Here is an 18104-nt window from a genome sequence, read left to right on the forward strand (position 1 = left end):
TTGCATTTTTCACTTCACACACAGTCCAAATTCAAGCACAAACGAGTTCTGCTCCATCGCTTTTGATCCGCGCGCGCTCTAGATTCCAGTTATGTCCGCCGGTTCGTTCCGTATATCGGCCGACGTCGAGGAGCAGCGTTCCCATGTTGAGCCGGTGCAAATGTATGCGTTATATTAACTTTTCCATGCATTTTTTTGATATCTCTCCAAGAAAGTTTTCATATATTTGGATGCACAGCGTTAAGAGCCACTGCTTTGCAAAGAACTCGGTCCACCTAAACAGAGTGAGGAAATCGCCGAAATCCACTAATGACGTTGCTTTTAAATCCTTTTATTTTTTGAGACAAGAGAACCGGGTGGAGATAGTCCAAAGGAGTCAGGTCTGTGTCTATGAGCCTGCGCTATAGAGAAACAAAGAAAAGAAGGGCGGTGAATGGGGTGGACAGAAGGAGCGTAGGAGTGGGTCGTCCGAGGGGTTTGTTTTTTTTATTCTTTTCTTGTGGCTTTTTCATCAGGCTGTCCCGGGTGGTGCAGTGTGTGCTCCACTCCGAGTCCACCGTTTTGATCAACAACGTCAGGGTTCTGCCAAGAGAAAACAAACAGCAATAAGTGAAAGGTCACGAGGTGCTGGGAAGACAATAAAGGACAACATTGTTTGCTGTCGTACACAAAGTATTTTGGACAACACGCTGTCGGCATCCGGAGGTCGAAAGTGATGTACAGGGTTTGGTTTTTGGAGATTTCCTGTAAACTGGCTGGTGCCGCAGACGTCTTTGTTGTACTACTGCCAGGTGTGATATTATATTTGTGAGATTATGAAAGCCATTATTATTAAGAGAAGCTAGACAAACCTGGCGATTAGGAAAACAAAGGAAATCTGCACTTTTCAAAATCGCATCTTGTTTTTCTCATCAACATTTCATAGTGTTTCGTTATAGATCCAATTTTTACTGTAGAATTCTGAGAACCAATTGTTATTTTTCTGTCAAATTCAGTCACAGATACAACGAAGCCCAGCACATTCCGTCACTGAAACGAGAGTATTACCTTTTGTGTTTCAGAGATGTTCAAACAGTGATCTTAATGAAACTGTTTATTTACGCTAACCTATTACTAAGAGGTGAAACGGGCTTGAAAGGTGCACAACAGAAGCTTCCCACGATGCTGTTCTCCTTGTATCGTTGCGTGTCTTTTTAAAAGGAGCAACGCCGTGTTCTTAATATATACCACATCCAGTGGGAGAGCAAACAAACACGATGCAACAATATGGAACTCTGGAGGCTTGAAATGTCAGCTTGCCTTGACAGCTGTGCAATTGGATCCCACCATTTAGACCGTAGCCTTCTAGTCATTAAATGCCAACTACAGTGCAACTTCCCCCGGCATCCTGCTGCCTCGCAAAGCATGACGCTGTACCCAGGTTCCCTTAATTGCTGCAATTATTGCTTCTTTGCGATGGTGTTTAAAGCCCCCATTAAAGCGATATTTCCAACTTTTACCTTGTGCAAATTGGCTGGCATTTGTCAGGGATGTACAGGACCGCAACCATACAGAATGTACTGAGAACAAGTACACGGTTTTGTTGGATGGTAAATGGAGTTGCGAAATGTGTGATTTTTCAACAGTATGATTTATGGAGCTATTTGTCTAAAATCGATTTGAATTAATTGCACAAACAGGTTTTTCTACATTATTCAGTCAAGACAAAACGAAATATTAAACGATTCATTTTTGTCCTCTTCAGTGTTTTTCATTATACAGTTTGTTAACTTCTTTTTATAAATTCTGAATGGTTAACTTTTGTCTGCAACACTCAAAACTTGTACAAAATAACATCGTGGAACCCATTTCAACAACAAAAGTCATTCCAACTCATGTTTCTTGTCAGTTTTTGCCGTGTATTTGTCAAGCAGGATTTTCCTCGACCGCCTTTATGTAGCGCCAGCGTTTACGGCGTCGCGTTAAGAATGAGGCGATCGCTCGGTAATGCTTGCATCCATCACATATCGGCCTTCTACAACTCCACCCATCCACCCCACCGCCCGTTTCCCCTCCCTCACCATCAATCCAGAGCAGGAGCGCTGAGGGATGGGAGGAGATGGGCGAGATACAGCTGAGGAAGCAGTAAACCACAAGCGATAAGATATGTCTGAGGGAGCGGGCGAGATGGACGGAGGACGGGGGGGAAGAAAGGAGCCGGAGATGGCCCAGACAAAGAGGTAAAAGGGGGAATACAGCGAGGGAGGAGTGGAGAGGAGGGGTGGGGCTCAGCAAGCAAACTATGTGGGCATAAAAACAAGCAGGAGGAACATACAATAAAAGGAGGGAGGAGTAGTGCACTAAAGGCTGGGCAAATAGACGGAGGAGTTTGAGATTATTAAAGGATTTGTTCACCCAAATTGAATAACAGAATAAGTTACATTGTCTATTTGAGTCTGGTTGAGATTGTGAGCGGACGAGGGATGTCAGTATTATTTGGTTTTAATCCATAATCGTGATGATTCAGGTCACAATATAGCGTATTTCCCGGACTATATTTTTCACAGTTTTGGCCGGGGTGCAACCTATACTTATATTTATACTTATATTTGACTTATATGTGATATTATTTGTTATTTTCACACTTGCAACTGCATTTCATACTCCGGTGTGACTTATATATGTTTTTTTTTCCCTTCTCTATTATGCCTTTTTTGGCCGTTGCGACTTATACTCAGGTGCAACTTATAGTATGGAAAATACGGTAATCATAAATCGATACAAAAAAGTCAACCGAAATGTCATGTCAGGCAAATATATGAAAATAAATTTACTTTAGGTTTGATTTCATAAAGCTGGTCACATAAAGGAATGGTGACATATTAGAATGAACAGAAATGAAGGATTTCACCTTTTGATTCTTTCCGTTCTTTCTTTTTGTTGTTGGTTTTGTATTACATTTTGTGGCCTGTAGGCTTTATTGACAGGGAAGACGGCGTGAAATGGGGATGAGAGAGTCGGGAGGACATGCAGCAAATTGTCGGAGTCGGGAATCGAACTCGCGACACTGCGGCCGGCTGACTTTTCCCATTCAGATGGTATAATATTTAGTTTCAAATGGTTCAATCAATTTTAAATCTCTATAACAACGGGATAGAAAACAAATTACACAAACAAAACCAAAAAACTAAGAGACGAAATGTTTTATTATATTAACATTTTTGAATACTTTGAATTGACTTTTTAGACATTTTAAATTTTCCACATGATACTAAAACACAAACATATCAGATAACTTAAATAATGACTCTGCAGTATTTTGATGGATAATGTTAATTTTATGCAATACTTTTACTGCTACAACATGAAGATGACAAACCATCCAGTTAGAATGTACCGTATTTTCCGGACTATAGTATATGTAGTAATATAAATATAAGTATAAGTCGCACCCCGGCCAAAACTATGAAAAAGGTGCGACTTATACTTATATCTATACTTATGTACTTATACTCCGAAACAACTTATATGTGACATTTTTTGTTATTTTCACATTTGCAACCGCATTTCATACTCCAGTGCGACTTATATATGTTTTTTTCTTCTCTATTATGCATTTTTTGGCTGGTGCGACTTATACTCCGGAAAATACGGTATGCTTTTATTTAATTTGGGTGAGAATATAGTGCTTTGATGCAGTATATACTTTGGAGGAGTCAAGGATGGGGAGGAACAACAAACTGGACGGCAGGGGAAGAGGCGAGCGTCTCGGGAAGGAAGGCTAAAGTTTTTTAAGTGCCAGTCATTACTTTTGAGAGTGAAGATTTGTGGTCTAGTGAGCTTCAGATCTTATAGGCCCTCCACTCCACACTACGAGGACGTCTGTTGTCTGCTGCTGGAGAGACAGGGAGGTGAGAGAGAGAGAAAGCAAAACCAGAAACAAGTGGTGAGAGTGGAGACATGACAAGAAGCAACATGAAGCGCACAAAGGACTGCACAATGTATGAAAAAAAGTTACATTTCTTGTTTTTAAGCTGGTCTTTTTCTTCTTTTTCTGTTTACTTTTAGATGCACTGTTCTTGAAAGTGACTTGTATATTCTGAGCACCTTTAACATAGTCACTGTTTTCCGGACTAAAAAGTCGCTCCAGAGTATAAGTATATAAAAATAAATATAAGTATAAGTCGCACCCCGGCCAAAACTATGAAAAAAGGTGCGACTTATACTTATATTTTCACACTTGCAACCGCATTTCATACTCCAGTGCAACTTATATATGTTTTTTCTTCTCTATTATGCATTTTCTGGCTGGTGCGACTTTTATTCCGGTAATAATATAATATAATACGGTAGTGACTTTTTTTTTTTTTTAATACTGTAAATACATAAATACAGAATTTTGATACTGTATTGATGGGTTCAATAGTGTTACCCTTTGACCAGAGGGTTGCTGGTAAATTTTTTTGTATCCATATTGTGTATATAGACAATCAACGTTGCCCACTGCGGTCACAGCAATGCACTTAAATGCAACAAGAAGTTATATTTATCACATTCATCGCCTCGTATCGTGCAAACGAAAGTGCCAGAACGGTGTACGGAAAATTGTAAAAAAAAGAAAAAGGGCTGATGGTGAGGACTTGTGAGAGGCGGACGGCGGTGAAGAATAGGGGCGGCCATGTTGGATGACACCGGAACAAGGCGTGATGGATGAAGAGCCGCGGAGGACGGACGGGCTCCGGGGGTCACGTCGCGGCCACACAGCTGCGCACCAGACATGTCCTTGCGAGGGCGGAGTCCTGATCTGACGCGTGAATCCAGCTCTGGGCACGGCTTTGCTTGACGTGCCAGTGTTTGTTCAGGACTTACAGGGGCACGAGCGGCCGGCGGCGACAGGCGCTCATGCCACCGTGACTCGGCAACTCGGCATCGCCACACATAGACTGGATGTTACCGTATTTTCCCAACTATAAGCCAAAAAGGCAAAAAAAGCATAATAGAGAAGAAAAAAACATATATAAGTCGCACTGGAGTATGAAATGTGGTTGCAAGTGTGAAAATAACAGATAATATCACATATAAGTCACTCCGGAGTGTACATATATAAGTATAAATATAAGTATAAGTCGCATCCCGGCCAAAACTATGAAAAAAGGTGCAACTTATAGTCCGGAATATACGTATGCGCCTTGTGTCGGTTTCCTGTAAGCATTGTGTTCTCCATAGACGCATATGTATCTCAGCAATATCTATTTTAGCAATACAAATTATGGATGAAATGTCATACTGTGAAACATCCCAGGCAGACGAATAACATCTCCATGGAAACGAGCAGGGGGGCGGACCTTCCCCCAGAAAAGTTACACAGTGCATGTCCAAGTTGATTATTTCTGATATGTTTTTGTATCTATGGTAGAAAAAATGGGTAAATTGAGATGTTTCACCTGCCATCCGGAAGTCATTTTCAATCTGAAGGTATTGAGGAGCTAGAATGTAAACAGCCCTGAGCTATATTAGATTTTCCTGCATTCTCAGTTAAATATTTCCCACATCTGTCTGTAGAGTAGAGTGAGCATTTCTTTTGGTTCTCATATTGTGACATATTACTGAAATGAAAGGGAAACCATAGACATTTCTTTCATTTTCATGTCACACGCAAGAGATGTTTGATTATATATTATAACGTTCTCAGTGAATAGAACCATTTCTGCCACATTGAGGAGAAAGTCTAAATAGAGATAACATTTTTAAATTCATGAAGCACAGTTGACACGCTGCATTGGCATTATATTTGGATGGTACTCAACATAAAATCAACGGGCTTTGGTGTTTTTTATCTTCAGTTTGAGCCAATCTAGCTCAAATGTGACACTATCACCACGACTAGTTTTTATTTTATTTTGGTAGAGAGTTTTTTGTTGTCCTTTTTTAATTTCTGCTTCAGGACATTTCTGGCAACATCAATGTTTAGACCTAGTTTTTCATTATGTCCGTATGTAAACCTAATTTAAAGGTGCACAATGTGTTCTGGGGGAGGGTCCAGAATATTTCACAGAATGTCATAAAATGTAACTACCGTATTTGCACCTTTTTTCATAATTTTGGCCGGGGTGTGACATATACTCCGGAGCAACTTATATGTGATTATGTGATATTATTCGTTATTTTCACACTGGCAACCACAAGAGGGCGTTCTAGGCTCTAGGCGACGCAGAAGAAGAATCTGCACTTCCTCTACCTCTGGAGTTTGTGGAGTTGTTTAGAAGTGACACAGAGGAAGAAGAATTCATTGGATTTAGTGATTTGGGGTAAAACTGATGCTTTGGTAAACTTGTTAGCATGTTCTTTATGCTATAGTTATCTGAATAACTGTTAATATGTTACGTTAACATACCAGACACTTACCACAGTTCTGTCTGTGCCTCATGTAGCTGAAGGTGTTAGCGTTAGCATACGTACACCTATTCACCATGTTCTCTCATCTGTTATTATTTTAAATTGCATTTCAAGATTAAATGTTTGTTCTTAGTCTTGGATTTGATCAAATACATTTCCCCAAAAAATACAACTTATACTCCAGTGCAACTTATATATGTTGTTTTCTTCTCTTTTATGCATTTTTTGGCTGGTACAACTTATACTCCGGAAAATACGGTATCTCCATGGAGACATCAATAAAAAAAATGTCTGTAATTTAATAAAAGTAATATAGATATGTTTAAAACCACAATGTGGATCAAACACACAAATAAATAAGACCAGAAACAACCAGAAACGTTACATTTGAGTCTGTTTTTCCTTCTCAAACATCCACATTTACCACTCTTAACAGTGTGTGGGAATAAGTTGTTACAGGTGAGGTCGCGGTCGGAGGAGTTCTCTCATCTTTAATGGAGCTTTGTGTTCCTGTCTTTCTGTCAGTCGTCTCTTGTTCAGCGGGGCGTTTCGTCTGCGGCGTCTTGCCTCTCTCTGATCAGATCAATGTTGCCTTTCTCTGCAATGCACCAACCAGTAAAACACATCACACGCCACAACTACAACGGCGCGTAACCCCCAAACAAGACGCGCACGCTGTTGTACTTTGTGGCTTGCCCTCAAAGCGCCGTCGCTCCTGGAAATCAAAGCGCGACAACAAAACAATAGCGTGCAACGTCTTGTTTCTGGCAAAGCGGAAAGCCTAAATAAAATTGCTACTGCTGTTCTTTTGGATGCGTCAGATAAACTTTGGGTCAGGGTTGTGCGAGGTTACGGCAGTTAACTGGGCCTACGGGGGAAACGGAGCGAGAGTTCGCGCGATATAATACAGCGTTGGAAAGTGAAAACATGTTTCAAGCGAGATTTATACGTCCACCGAATTCTAACTTTTCACACTGCTAATGAGCACGCGCCTTCATTGTTCTACAGAGGCCTAATTTGACAGAATGGACACTGCTATCAGTTCTGCAGCTCCAAATTAGCCGGATGGGGAGTGGTAGAGTTGGTGATGGTAAGGATAGTAGTAAAGATAGTTATAGTAACGGTAGAGGTTGTGGTAACTGGACGTACTTAGCGGAATCTCCCAATTTTCCAACCAGCGGAAGAGGAAGAAGGCGTTTAAATCCATCTGACGAGTTCTTAGCTCTTACAAACCCTTCGAAATGTCACGAGAATTCACATTGATGAATTCTTGGGTGCTTAAAAGTGAAGCCAGCGAGGACAACTGGCTCTCAGTCACGGCTACAGGTTTGCGATTGATAAAATGCTTTAAAAGTCGGTGCAGACGGGGTGCAAGAGTCTGATTTAGTCACAAAGAATTCATGAGGGGGAAAGACTAAACGTACGCATTGACAAAAAGAGAGTCGGGCGCCTTACCTTTAATTCGTCTGACCGTATTATGGCAGAAAAGTTTGAAACGTACGGAAAGTTAAGTCCTTTTTTCCCTGGACCGCTCTTGGACAAATGAGAGCTCACATGGTCGGCTGAAGGGGTTCGTGTCCGGCCCGGGCTGATGCAATTCACCATAAGCATTTGCAGTTAAGCGCTTCGATGGCGTTCAGAAATACTAAAATGAGATTCCAGTTTGAGCAGCTGCAGTAGGAGCCATCTTTCACCAGCAACACTTTTAGCAACAAAGAACATGACCTACAAATCCAGAATACATCACTTCGAGCCAATTAACTGCCCCTGCTGTTTAATTTGATCCAATAAAAAACATCTTAGCCGTCTTTGGAACAACATCACAGCCGGCAGTTAATTCTGTAATAGATGTAATTCCTGTCGTCGTGTCCCGACTGCGCGGAGGTGGAACTCTGGCTGAACCTGCTCCGTGAGCCTCTCCGCAGATCTGCCCTTCCTCTTTCTGCCACCGGCGCCTGGCTCAATGACTCCTCGTTTCGAACCATTCATAGAGGCCAATTGAACGACATAACGGGCGCTGATAAAGCATTGCGACTCAGCTATTTAAGTCGCTCCTGTGAAATAGTGTCTGTTTTTTTTTTGTTAACGTTCTAATGAAAACCCAGTTTGCCAAGTGGATTCATGTTAAAGGGGAAGTGCGGTTTATTAAAGAAAATCTGACCTGAAACTGCTCGTGTCCATGGGATTTGTGTGGTTTGGACATGAGTTGAGTTAATAAAATATAGATAAGGTACAAGGCAAAAAAGGTGGGAATATTTGTATGCTTTATGAGTCAATGGTTTACTATGAAAACCACCTCCATTACAAGATCAGAAACACCTACCGTATCTTCTGGACTATAAGTCGCTTTTTTCATAGTTTTGCCCATGCGACTTATACTCCAGAGCGATTTATGTGTGATATTATTTGTTATTTTCACACTGACAACCACAAGAGGGCGCTCTAGGCTCTAAGCGACACAGAAGAAGAATCTGCACTTCCTCTACCTCTGGAGTTTGTGGAGTTGTTTAGAAGTGACACAGAGGAAGAAGAATTCAGTGGATTTAGTGATTTGGGGTAAAACTGATGCTTTGGTAAACTTGTTAGCATGTTCTTTATGCTATAGTTATCTGAATAACTGTGAATATGTTACGTTAACATACCAGACACTTACCACAGTTCTGTCTGTGCGTCATGTAGCTGAAGGTGTTAGCGTTAGCATACGTACACCTATTCACCATATTCTTTAATCTGTTATTATTTTAAACTGCATTTCAAGATGAAATGTCTGTTCTTGGTCCAAAAAAAACCTCTAGTGCAACTCAAATATGTTTTTTTTCTTCTCTATTATGCATTTATTTGGGGACTTATACTCCGGTGCGACCTATAGTCCAGAAAATACGGTAATTGCTGTTTCAAATGGAAAAGGGATCAGAAGAGAACATCTACAATCTCTAAGTCTATATCTATCAATTTGAAGATGCACTTTGTACCTTTTCTGATGTTGTTATGTTATTACTTTAGCTCACATCTGGCTTCCTTGATGGAGACGCCACCAGGTCAAGTTACAGTTAAGATCTGTGGAGAGGTGACCCTGCTCTCAGTGAGAATATATATGTTTTCAGGGTATTTTTGCGCAGCAAAAACTCCTGTAATTAAATAAATGTAAGTTTAATCCCTGTAGAAGATTCCAGAAAAAGCCGTGACATCTTTGGCCCAGAAAAGTTCCATAGTTTGTCGTTAAAGATATGCTGGAATGAATGAAAAGGCTTCCATATTAACGTATTTGTGGAACTAGCTGCTTGAAGGAAGTTAAAGATTCATTTGAACTGGGCATACTGGGTTTCATAGGCTTTCGCTCGTGCCCAACGGCAAAAGGCAACGCTCCAGATGTACTACAGGGCTTTTTCCACATTAGAATATTGGAATTTGTTTTTGTACCCTTTGGGTTTAATTATAATCCATCTGAATGCAGAGGTCACTGCTTTGAGTGGCATAGCAACGACTCAAGGGGCACAATTTACATGGAGTGAATAGTTTAAATAAAATAAGGCCATAATGCAGCAATATGGGGCCATGTATAGAAGTTCCTATGGGTTTAATGTTGTGTTTTCATTAAGGTCTATAATTTAGATCATTAAATAGCACCTTATCAACTAAGTAAGTTTTTGTTCACTGACAATGGCAAAAAGCCCTTTTCTGATTCCGATACTGATGTAAGCGCAAATCTACCAAATATAACATATATCTGCTGGATAGAACATCCAGCAGATCAGAAATAAAATGGTCACAAGGCATTGCAGTTCAAAAAAGCCGAAGTAAGTTCAACAAAAACAGAAACTTTTCTTGTTAATGTGAAAGGTGGAAGGTTTTGAACATTTCTTTTGTTTTGTAGAGCTTTGTTTTACCTGTTTTACACTTGAGATTCAGCGCGTGCCATTCTACGTGGCAAACAAACTGCCTCAAGTCTGACTGTTTCCAGCTGGTTTAATGCAGGATAATATATCGTGTAGCAAGGACAGACAGTTGTGACTCTGTGGGGCACGCAAAGTCTACAAAGTATGAAACTGTGACAAGCCACAACTTTCACTTTCTGATGATGGATGAAGACTCCATTATATTCTAATTTCTCCAATAAGATTTGCTCTTTGGCCGTTAACACCTGATTTTTCATCGATCAAAGTTTAATTAAAACTTTTTATTAAAGCTCAGAGCTGGCAAAGGTCCTCAAGGATGTCATTCAGTTCAGTCGCTCACACTCTCAAGCACGCAGCGCATTATTTTCTCCCTCCATTTCATAGACACATTATCTAACACCCTCTTTCATCTCTGATTGTGTTTTTTGCTCCCACGTGCCCCTGTCTGCTCGCTCTACCCGTGTCTCTTGCATCTCTTTCATTTACCCATGTCCCCCCCTCTCAGCTGCTGCCCTAATATCTTTCCCCCGCCCTGCAGCCTGTCTCTACTACCTGCCAGTTCCTTGGCGGAGGTTGCTTCTTTGGCGACAGATGGCGGTCTGCTTTTCATCTCGATGGCCACTCGGGAGGAGAAGCGGGCCTTGGTGGGCGAGAGCACTTCCTCATTGGCCAAAGAGTCAGTCCTAGACTTAATGTTCTGGCTTGTGCTCTCCTCCTCCACCAGGGCAACAGTGTCTCTGAGGGTGCTGCTAGGCGACACGGCTCGGGACGGCCCGAGCCCCTGGTCCTCCTGACCCTCAGTCACTTTGGACGCAGATTGGGAGAGGACCTGTAACTGTCCTTGCCCGTTGCTCTGCGTTCTCGGTGCGGCCGCCGAAAGGGCCGCTTTACCGTGGCCTGTCCCGTGCTGACTGTACACTTTGTACCGTATCATTAAGATGATGATAAAAACCAGAACAGAGGCCACGATGATTCCGCCGATGATAATGATCATAGTTCCTCCTAGGAAGTGGCTGTGGATGGCCTGGCACTGGCTGAACTCGGTGTCGGTGTTGAAGGAGAGACACCCCAAAGGGCGAGTGGCAGTGAGCGAGGTGACCACGTCGTCGAACACGGCCAGGACGCACAGGTCGTAGCTCCGCGCCGGCGCCAGATCACGGACCAGGAAGTCGTTGGTCGTGGAAGGAATCATCCTGCCAAGAGAAGAGAAGAAGAACATTTGGTGAGTTTTGCCGGATTGCACAAATTATAAATGGAGCAAAATCGTTCACATTGGAATGAGTCCGTGTTTTCTCTTTCCATATTTTGAGCGGCAGATTGAAGACATTCCTCAAACTATACACCCTTTATTTCTGAATCTCCATTGTTCCTTCCTTGGACATTGGTGAGTGACGCTGACCACACCGACTACAATCTTGCACCGATGTTTTTGCTTGGACAATGGACACCGTTATGCCTCTACCATTAGCAAGAAATAAAAAGTGTTCTTATTCCCACTCCTTTTCAACCTTGAATAAGAAACCAATTCTAAAATGTTTGTGGTACATTTTGTGACATGTACTTTTTTGTATTTACTGATGCGCGTAAAATGAATAAATCACACAAAGCGGGAACAAAACTAAGCAATATGAAGGTTAGTCTTGTTGTAGTCACCAAACCGTTCCAACGCACACAACATGAAGCCGTCGAACAGACATCACACATTATACACATGGAACATTATAGAACGAGGCTATTATTCATTATTATTATCATTTTTATTCATCACTACTGCTGTGTTACTCAAATTGTGTGACTATTTGCATTCCTGGCGACATTTTATGAACACTTTTTACATTCACTTTTCATCCTCAACTGCGTCTGAATGTACAATCACATGAATAATAATAATAATGACGATTAAAAAACACTTTAAGCCAAATTAGTAATGTGTGAGAGCGTATGTTTGAGTCTGGATACAAAAGTGGTGACTGGGGAATTATTTCGTATAACTTTCAAAAGCATATTTACCTCGGTGACATTCATAAAAGATCAAGTGGCAGAGAAAGATTTCAAAAGCAAGTTTACTTTCAGGTGAATACCAAAAGGTGACTAAAGCTTGGATTATATTTCCCGCATGTAAATTTCACACAGTAATGAGACGCACGGACGCAATTGGAGAAGACGGCGGCGGTGTTTATGGTCTGCGCGGGTTCGTGCGGTGTTGATAGTAGAAATGTGAGCTCGCTGCAGGGAAATCCTACTCAATTCTGCTCAGAACCGTCAAACATAAACCTACTTTGCTCCCAAAAACAAAATGTACAAGTGCAAAGTCAAAATCAGGAGTGGAGGACATCGGCGATGATTTGAGTGACGTGAGGATATGTCAAATTGTGGAGTTTCTGGTATTGCACAAAACATGAGCAGACTTTAAAATGAACGAGAGAAGTACAAAATAAAGGTACTGTATTTTATGGACTATAAGTCGCACTGGACTATAAGTCGCACCAGCCAAAAAAATGCATAATAGAGAAGAAAAAAACATATATAAGTCGCACTGGAGTATGAAATGCAGTTGCAAGTGTGAAAATAACAACTAATATCACATATAAGTCGCTCCGGAGTACAAGTATATAAGTATAAATATGTAAGTTGCATCCCGGCCAAAACTATGAAAAAAGGTGCGACTTATAGTCCGGAAAATACGGTTCTCATTGTTATGCAATTAACTCCCAATGGTGGAAAGATCACTGAAAATGAGTTACAGTTACATTGCTGAAGATGTCTATTTGTACTTATGTAAAAGTGTAATGTACACTTGCAAAATACTACTAAATTTGATTAGCATTTCAGAACAATAGCTGCTGAATGAAACATTAAAAGTCAAATGATTTTAAATTTGATCAAACACAATTACATGGGTAGAATTATAAGTACAGGTACAGGTAAAAAATGATTGTAAAAAAGTACAATCGTAATACCGGTAATAAATATTTGTGATTTGTTCACCTTCCACTCCCGTTAATTGCTTTTTTTCTCCTCATAATAGAACGAGTGAATGAGGTTTTCACCGTGTGTCACCTTTACACGGCAACAATGCTTTACATGGCGACAGTGCTTTACACGGCGACAGTGCTTTACACGGCGACTGTGCTTTACACGGCGACAGTGCTTTACACGGCGACTGTGCTTTACACGGCGACAGTGCTTTACACGGCGACTGTGCTTTACATGGCGACTGTGCTTTACACGGCGACAGTGCTTTACACGGCGACTGTGCTTTACACGGCGACTGTGCTTTACACGGCGACTGTGCTTTACATGGCGACTGTGCTTTACACGGCGACAGTGCTTTACACGGCGACTGTGCTTTACACGGCGACTGTGCTTTACACGGCGACTGTGCTTTACACGGCGACAGTGCTTTACACGGCGACTGTGCTTTACACGGCGACTGTGCTTTACACGGCGACTGTGCTTTACACGGCGACAGTGCTTTACACGGCGACTGTGCTTTACACGGCGACAGTGCTTTACACGGCGACAGTGCTTTACACGGCGACTGTGCTTTACACGGCGACAGTGCTTTACACGGCGACTGTGCTTTACACGGCGACAGTGCTTTACACGGCGACAGTGCTTTACACGGCGACAGTGCTTTACACGGCGACTGTGCTTTACACGGCGACTGTGCTTTACACGGCGACTGTGCTTTACATGGCGACAGTGCTGTAGGTGACAGTGCTGTAGGTGACATTGCTGTAGGTGACATTGCTGTAGGTGACAGTGCTGTAGGTGACAGTGCTGTAGGTGACATTGCTGTAGGTGACATTGCTGTAAGTGACAGTGCTGTAGGTGACAGTGCTGTAGGTGACAGTGCTGTAGGTGACATTGCTGTAGGTGACAGTGCTGTAGGTGACATTGCTGTAGGTGACAGTGCTGTAGGTGACAGTGCTGTAGGTGACAGTGCTGTAGGTGACATTGCTGTAGGTGACAGTGCTGTAGGTGACATTGCTGTAGGTGACATTGCTGTAGGTGACAGTGCTGTAGGTGACAGTGCTGTAGGTGACATTGCTGTAGGTGACATTGCTGTAAGTGACAGTGCTGTAGGTGACAGTGCTGTAGGTGACAGTGCTGTAGGTGACATTGCTGTAAGTGACAGTGCTGTAGGTGACAGTGCTGTAGGTGACATTGCTGTAAGTGACAGTGCTGTAGGTGACAGTGCTGTAGGTGACAGTGCTGTAGGTGACATTGCTGTAGGTGACAGTGCTGTAGGTGACATTGCTGTAGGTGACATTGCTGTAGGTGACAGTGCTGTAGGTGACAGTGCTGTAGGTGACAGTGCTGTAGGTGACATTGCTGTAGGTGACAGTGCTGTAGGTGACAGTGCTGTAGATGACATTGCTGTAGGTGACATTGCTGTAGGTGACAGTGCTGTAGGTGACATTGCTGTAGGTGACAGTGCTGTAGGTGACAGTGCTGTAGGTGACAGTGCTGTAGGTGACATTGCTGTAGGTGACAGTGCTGTAGGTGACATTGCTGTAGGTGACAGTGCTGTAGGTGACATTGCTGTAGGTGACAGTGCTGTAGGTGACAGTGCTGTAGGTGACAGTGCTGTAGGTGACATTGCTGTAGGTGACAGTGCTGTAGGTGACAGTGCTGTAGGTGACAGTGCTGTAGGTGACATTGCTGTAGGTGACAGTGCTGTAGGTGACATTGCTGTAGGTGACAGTGCTGTAGGTGACAGTGCTGTAGGTGACATTGCTGTAGGTGACATTGCTGTAGGTGACAGTGCTGTAGGTGACAGTGCTGTAGGTGACATTGCTGTAGGTGACATTGCTGTAGGTGACAGTGCTGTAGGTGACATTGCTGTAGGTGACAGTGCTGTAGGTGACATTGCTGTAGGTGACATTGCTGTAGGTGACAGTGCTGTAGGTGACAGTGCTGTAGGTGACAGTGCTGTAGGTGACATTGCTGTAGGTGACAGTGCTGTAGGTGACATTGCTGTAGGTGACAGTGCTGTAGGTGACATTGCTGTAGGTGACAGTGCTGTAGGTGACATTGCTGTAGGTGACAGTGCTGTAGGTGACAGTGCTGTAGGTGACAGTGCTGTAGGTGACAGTGCTGTAGGTGACATTGCTGTAGGTGACAGTGCTGTAGGTGACAGTGCTGTAGGTGACAGTGCTGTAGGTGACAGTGCTGTAGGTGACAGTGCTGTAGGTGACATTGCTGTAGGTGACAGTGCTGTAGGTGACATTGCTGTAGGTGACAGTGCTGTAGGTGACAGTGCTGTAGGTGACAGTGCTGTAGGTGACATTGCTGTAGGTGACAGTGCTGTAGGTGACATTGCACAGTGGGCCTGCTGTCAGCGGCTGGCACAGGCACCGCTCCTGCCAACACAAACTTGACCGAGTCCAGCCCTCTCTGTGCTTCTGTCCCACGGCACCGGGCCCACAACGGCACCGGGCCACAACAGCGCCGGGCCACAACAGCGCCGGGCCACAACTGCACCGGGCCACAACAGCACACACAACAACCCCGGGCCACAACAGCACCAGGCCACAACAGCACCGGGCCACAACAGCACACACAACAGCACCGGGCCACAACAGCGCCGGGCCACAACAGCACCGGGCCACAACAGCACCGGGCCACAACAGCACCGGGCCACAACAGCACACACAACAGCACCGGGCCACAACAGCAGCAATGTCATGCACGAACAAGTCTTTCCTTTTTGCTTTTTCCCCTTTCAATCATTGCAGCTACATCACTGTACGTCCCTATGGATACAGCCAATTGGACACAGTGATTGGCTAAACATTTAACTCCATTACCTCCACCAGCCCGCGCACGGGCTGAAACCAGACTTTAGTTTAGACGTACTTTATCATCACTCTTCTTTTCATTGTCAATACCGGCGAGCTAGTACGTCATTTTAAAGATTATTTTCTCAACAAGTATGTATCTCACGAATATGTCATTGATTTGTATTGAACAATATGCCCCAATAAGCAATTACCAATCCAGACACGCGCACGTCTGCAGAACTTAGAGGGCCCAAACTTTCTAATGATGCATCACAGTAGCATCTGGGCAGCAAGAGCTTCTTTTAATAAGCAATGCCATTTGGGTGTGTCCAACTGTTGTGCACAGAGCGAAATACTGTTAAGGAGTTAATAATTGCTGTACTGGATGTAGCTATAATACACAATGATGCTTAATCGTCTGCATGAACTGATCAGGTAAAATAGAATGGCCAGCAGTTTATTAATAATGAAGGTAAATGTATTGCTGCCTGACTGTATTTCATTAGCGTTTCCACTGTAGTCCACCTGTTTGGAGCGTTTCCGAAAAAGGTTTGGTTGCAGCCGAGCGCCATGTTGATTAACCGTGTTGCTGATTTAAATTAATATAATGTCTTTTTTTTTTTTTTTAAACAGTTTTTTAATTCGTTTGCTCCACTCAGCAGCCAATGGCGTCAGACCTCATCTCCACACAGAGGCTGCAGCTGCATTCTTCAGGAAGCAGGCCAAAGGGGAAAGAGTAGAGTGGAGTAGGGCTAAGTAGGACTGATGGAAACTTGCCTGGAAAGCTTGCTCTGGTCACTGCGTCCATCACCCCAAGTTCAGATGGACATGATTGACAGGCCAATAAGAGTCATGCGTAGTCTGTCGGTATCAAAATAAATATGGCGGTTTACAAGGAATTAAAGGGACTTAAAACGTGTCATATGGAACTGAAAAACATTGCACATTTTTGCATAATCAGTGAAAAAAGCTCAAAACAAAACAGAAACATTGTTTGGTTTGACAAGTTTGATTTTGTTGGATAAATGACCAATAAAATGTGTCATGGAGATAAAACAGATCAGATTGCATTGTTCTTTTTGATCTTGACATGAGGCAAGATGGAGGGACCAGACTAACTTTGGAAAATGTATCTATTGACCTTTCTTTAACCAGGACAGTCCCGCTGAGATCAGGAGAGTCCTGGCCCCGGAGGAAGAAAGGACTGAAGAAGTCTGTGTGACTTTAGAATAAGGCCTGGATACAGCACATTTATACATAGCTATTATTCAATGACAAACTAATCATTTTCCATGGTTAAGGATTAGGGTTAAGGTGTATGGGTAAATCAATGTTAATTATTTGTTTATTTTGTTTTTATTTATTACTAAAACAAATGCTAAATACTTTGTAGATATGTCTTATAATTAATTATTACCATAGTTCATTTTTTATGATGAGTAAATGATGTTAAATATTTGTAAATGAGTTTATTTTTGTCAATGGTTAGTTCATGATTAACATTTATACATGATTTGTATCTATGCTTTATTCTAAAGTGTCCTTGACAAGGTCTGAGCAGTGCTATGGAATTTTAACTGACAAATGCATTATTTTCTTTAAGTTAAGTTAAGCCTCATGACATTTAGTGTATAGGCTTTATATAGACATATTCTAAGAGAACATATAGTTTCTTCATTAAAAGAAACAACAACTTGCCCCACAAATTGTTTTTCTCTCGATGCAATTAGCTGCACTTTGAAGTGTTCTAATCTTGTTTTCTCATTTTAAGTACAAAACACACACATTGCTTTCTTCTCGTTGATGATTGCCATTCATCAGATTCCAGTGTGTTATTATTGTGATCCGTTTACATTCCTGTACTACCATTTCTGTACGCCACATATAGGATGACATGTAGGGCCTTATTAGAGCGCTTGGAGATGGTTTGCACAACATGCACACTTATTCAGAACCGCCCCTCCCCCAGTAATCTTTCTGATTTACCACATTCCTAATTCTTAACATGTCACCTGCAATCTCAATCTCTCCCCGGGCAGGAAAC

The 18104-nt window shown here is 42.5% G+C and overlaps 1 protein-coding gene across 2 annotated transcripts in view; it reads right to left on the reverse strand.

Annotated features, from left to right (window-relative positions):
• Positions 1-500: 500 nt before the first annotated feature.
• LOC140377149 (leucine-rich repeat and fibronectin type III domain-containing protein 1-like protein) overlaps positions 501-18104 on the reverse strand; it is a 124578-nt gene continuing 106974 nt past the window's right edge. The window contains exons 8-9 of one of the 2 annotated variants that reach the window (XM_072462467.1): positions 10824-11464; positions 501-582 (exon numbers count right to left, since the gene is read on the reverse strand). In XM_072462467.1, coding sequence (XP_072318568.1) covers positions 575-582; positions 10824-11464 — 649 coding nt within the window. In that variant the 3' untranslated portion in view covers positions 501-574. Of the gene's footprint in view, positions 583-3788; positions 3872-10823; positions 11465-18104 lie in introns of those variants that run through there. The other variant, XM_072462475.1, reaches the window with a different exon arrangement.

Source organism: Eucyclogobius newberryi, unplaced genomic scaffold (assembly GCF_026437365.1).
Source record: "Eucyclogobius newberryi isolate DKJ021-1_F unplaced genomic scaffold, fEucNew1.0.hap1 SCAF_10, whole genome shotgun sequence".
Classification (NCBI taxonomy): domain Eukaryota; kingdom Metazoa; phylum Chordata; class Actinopteri; order Gobiiformes; family Gobiidae; genus Eucyclogobius; species Eucyclogobius newberryi.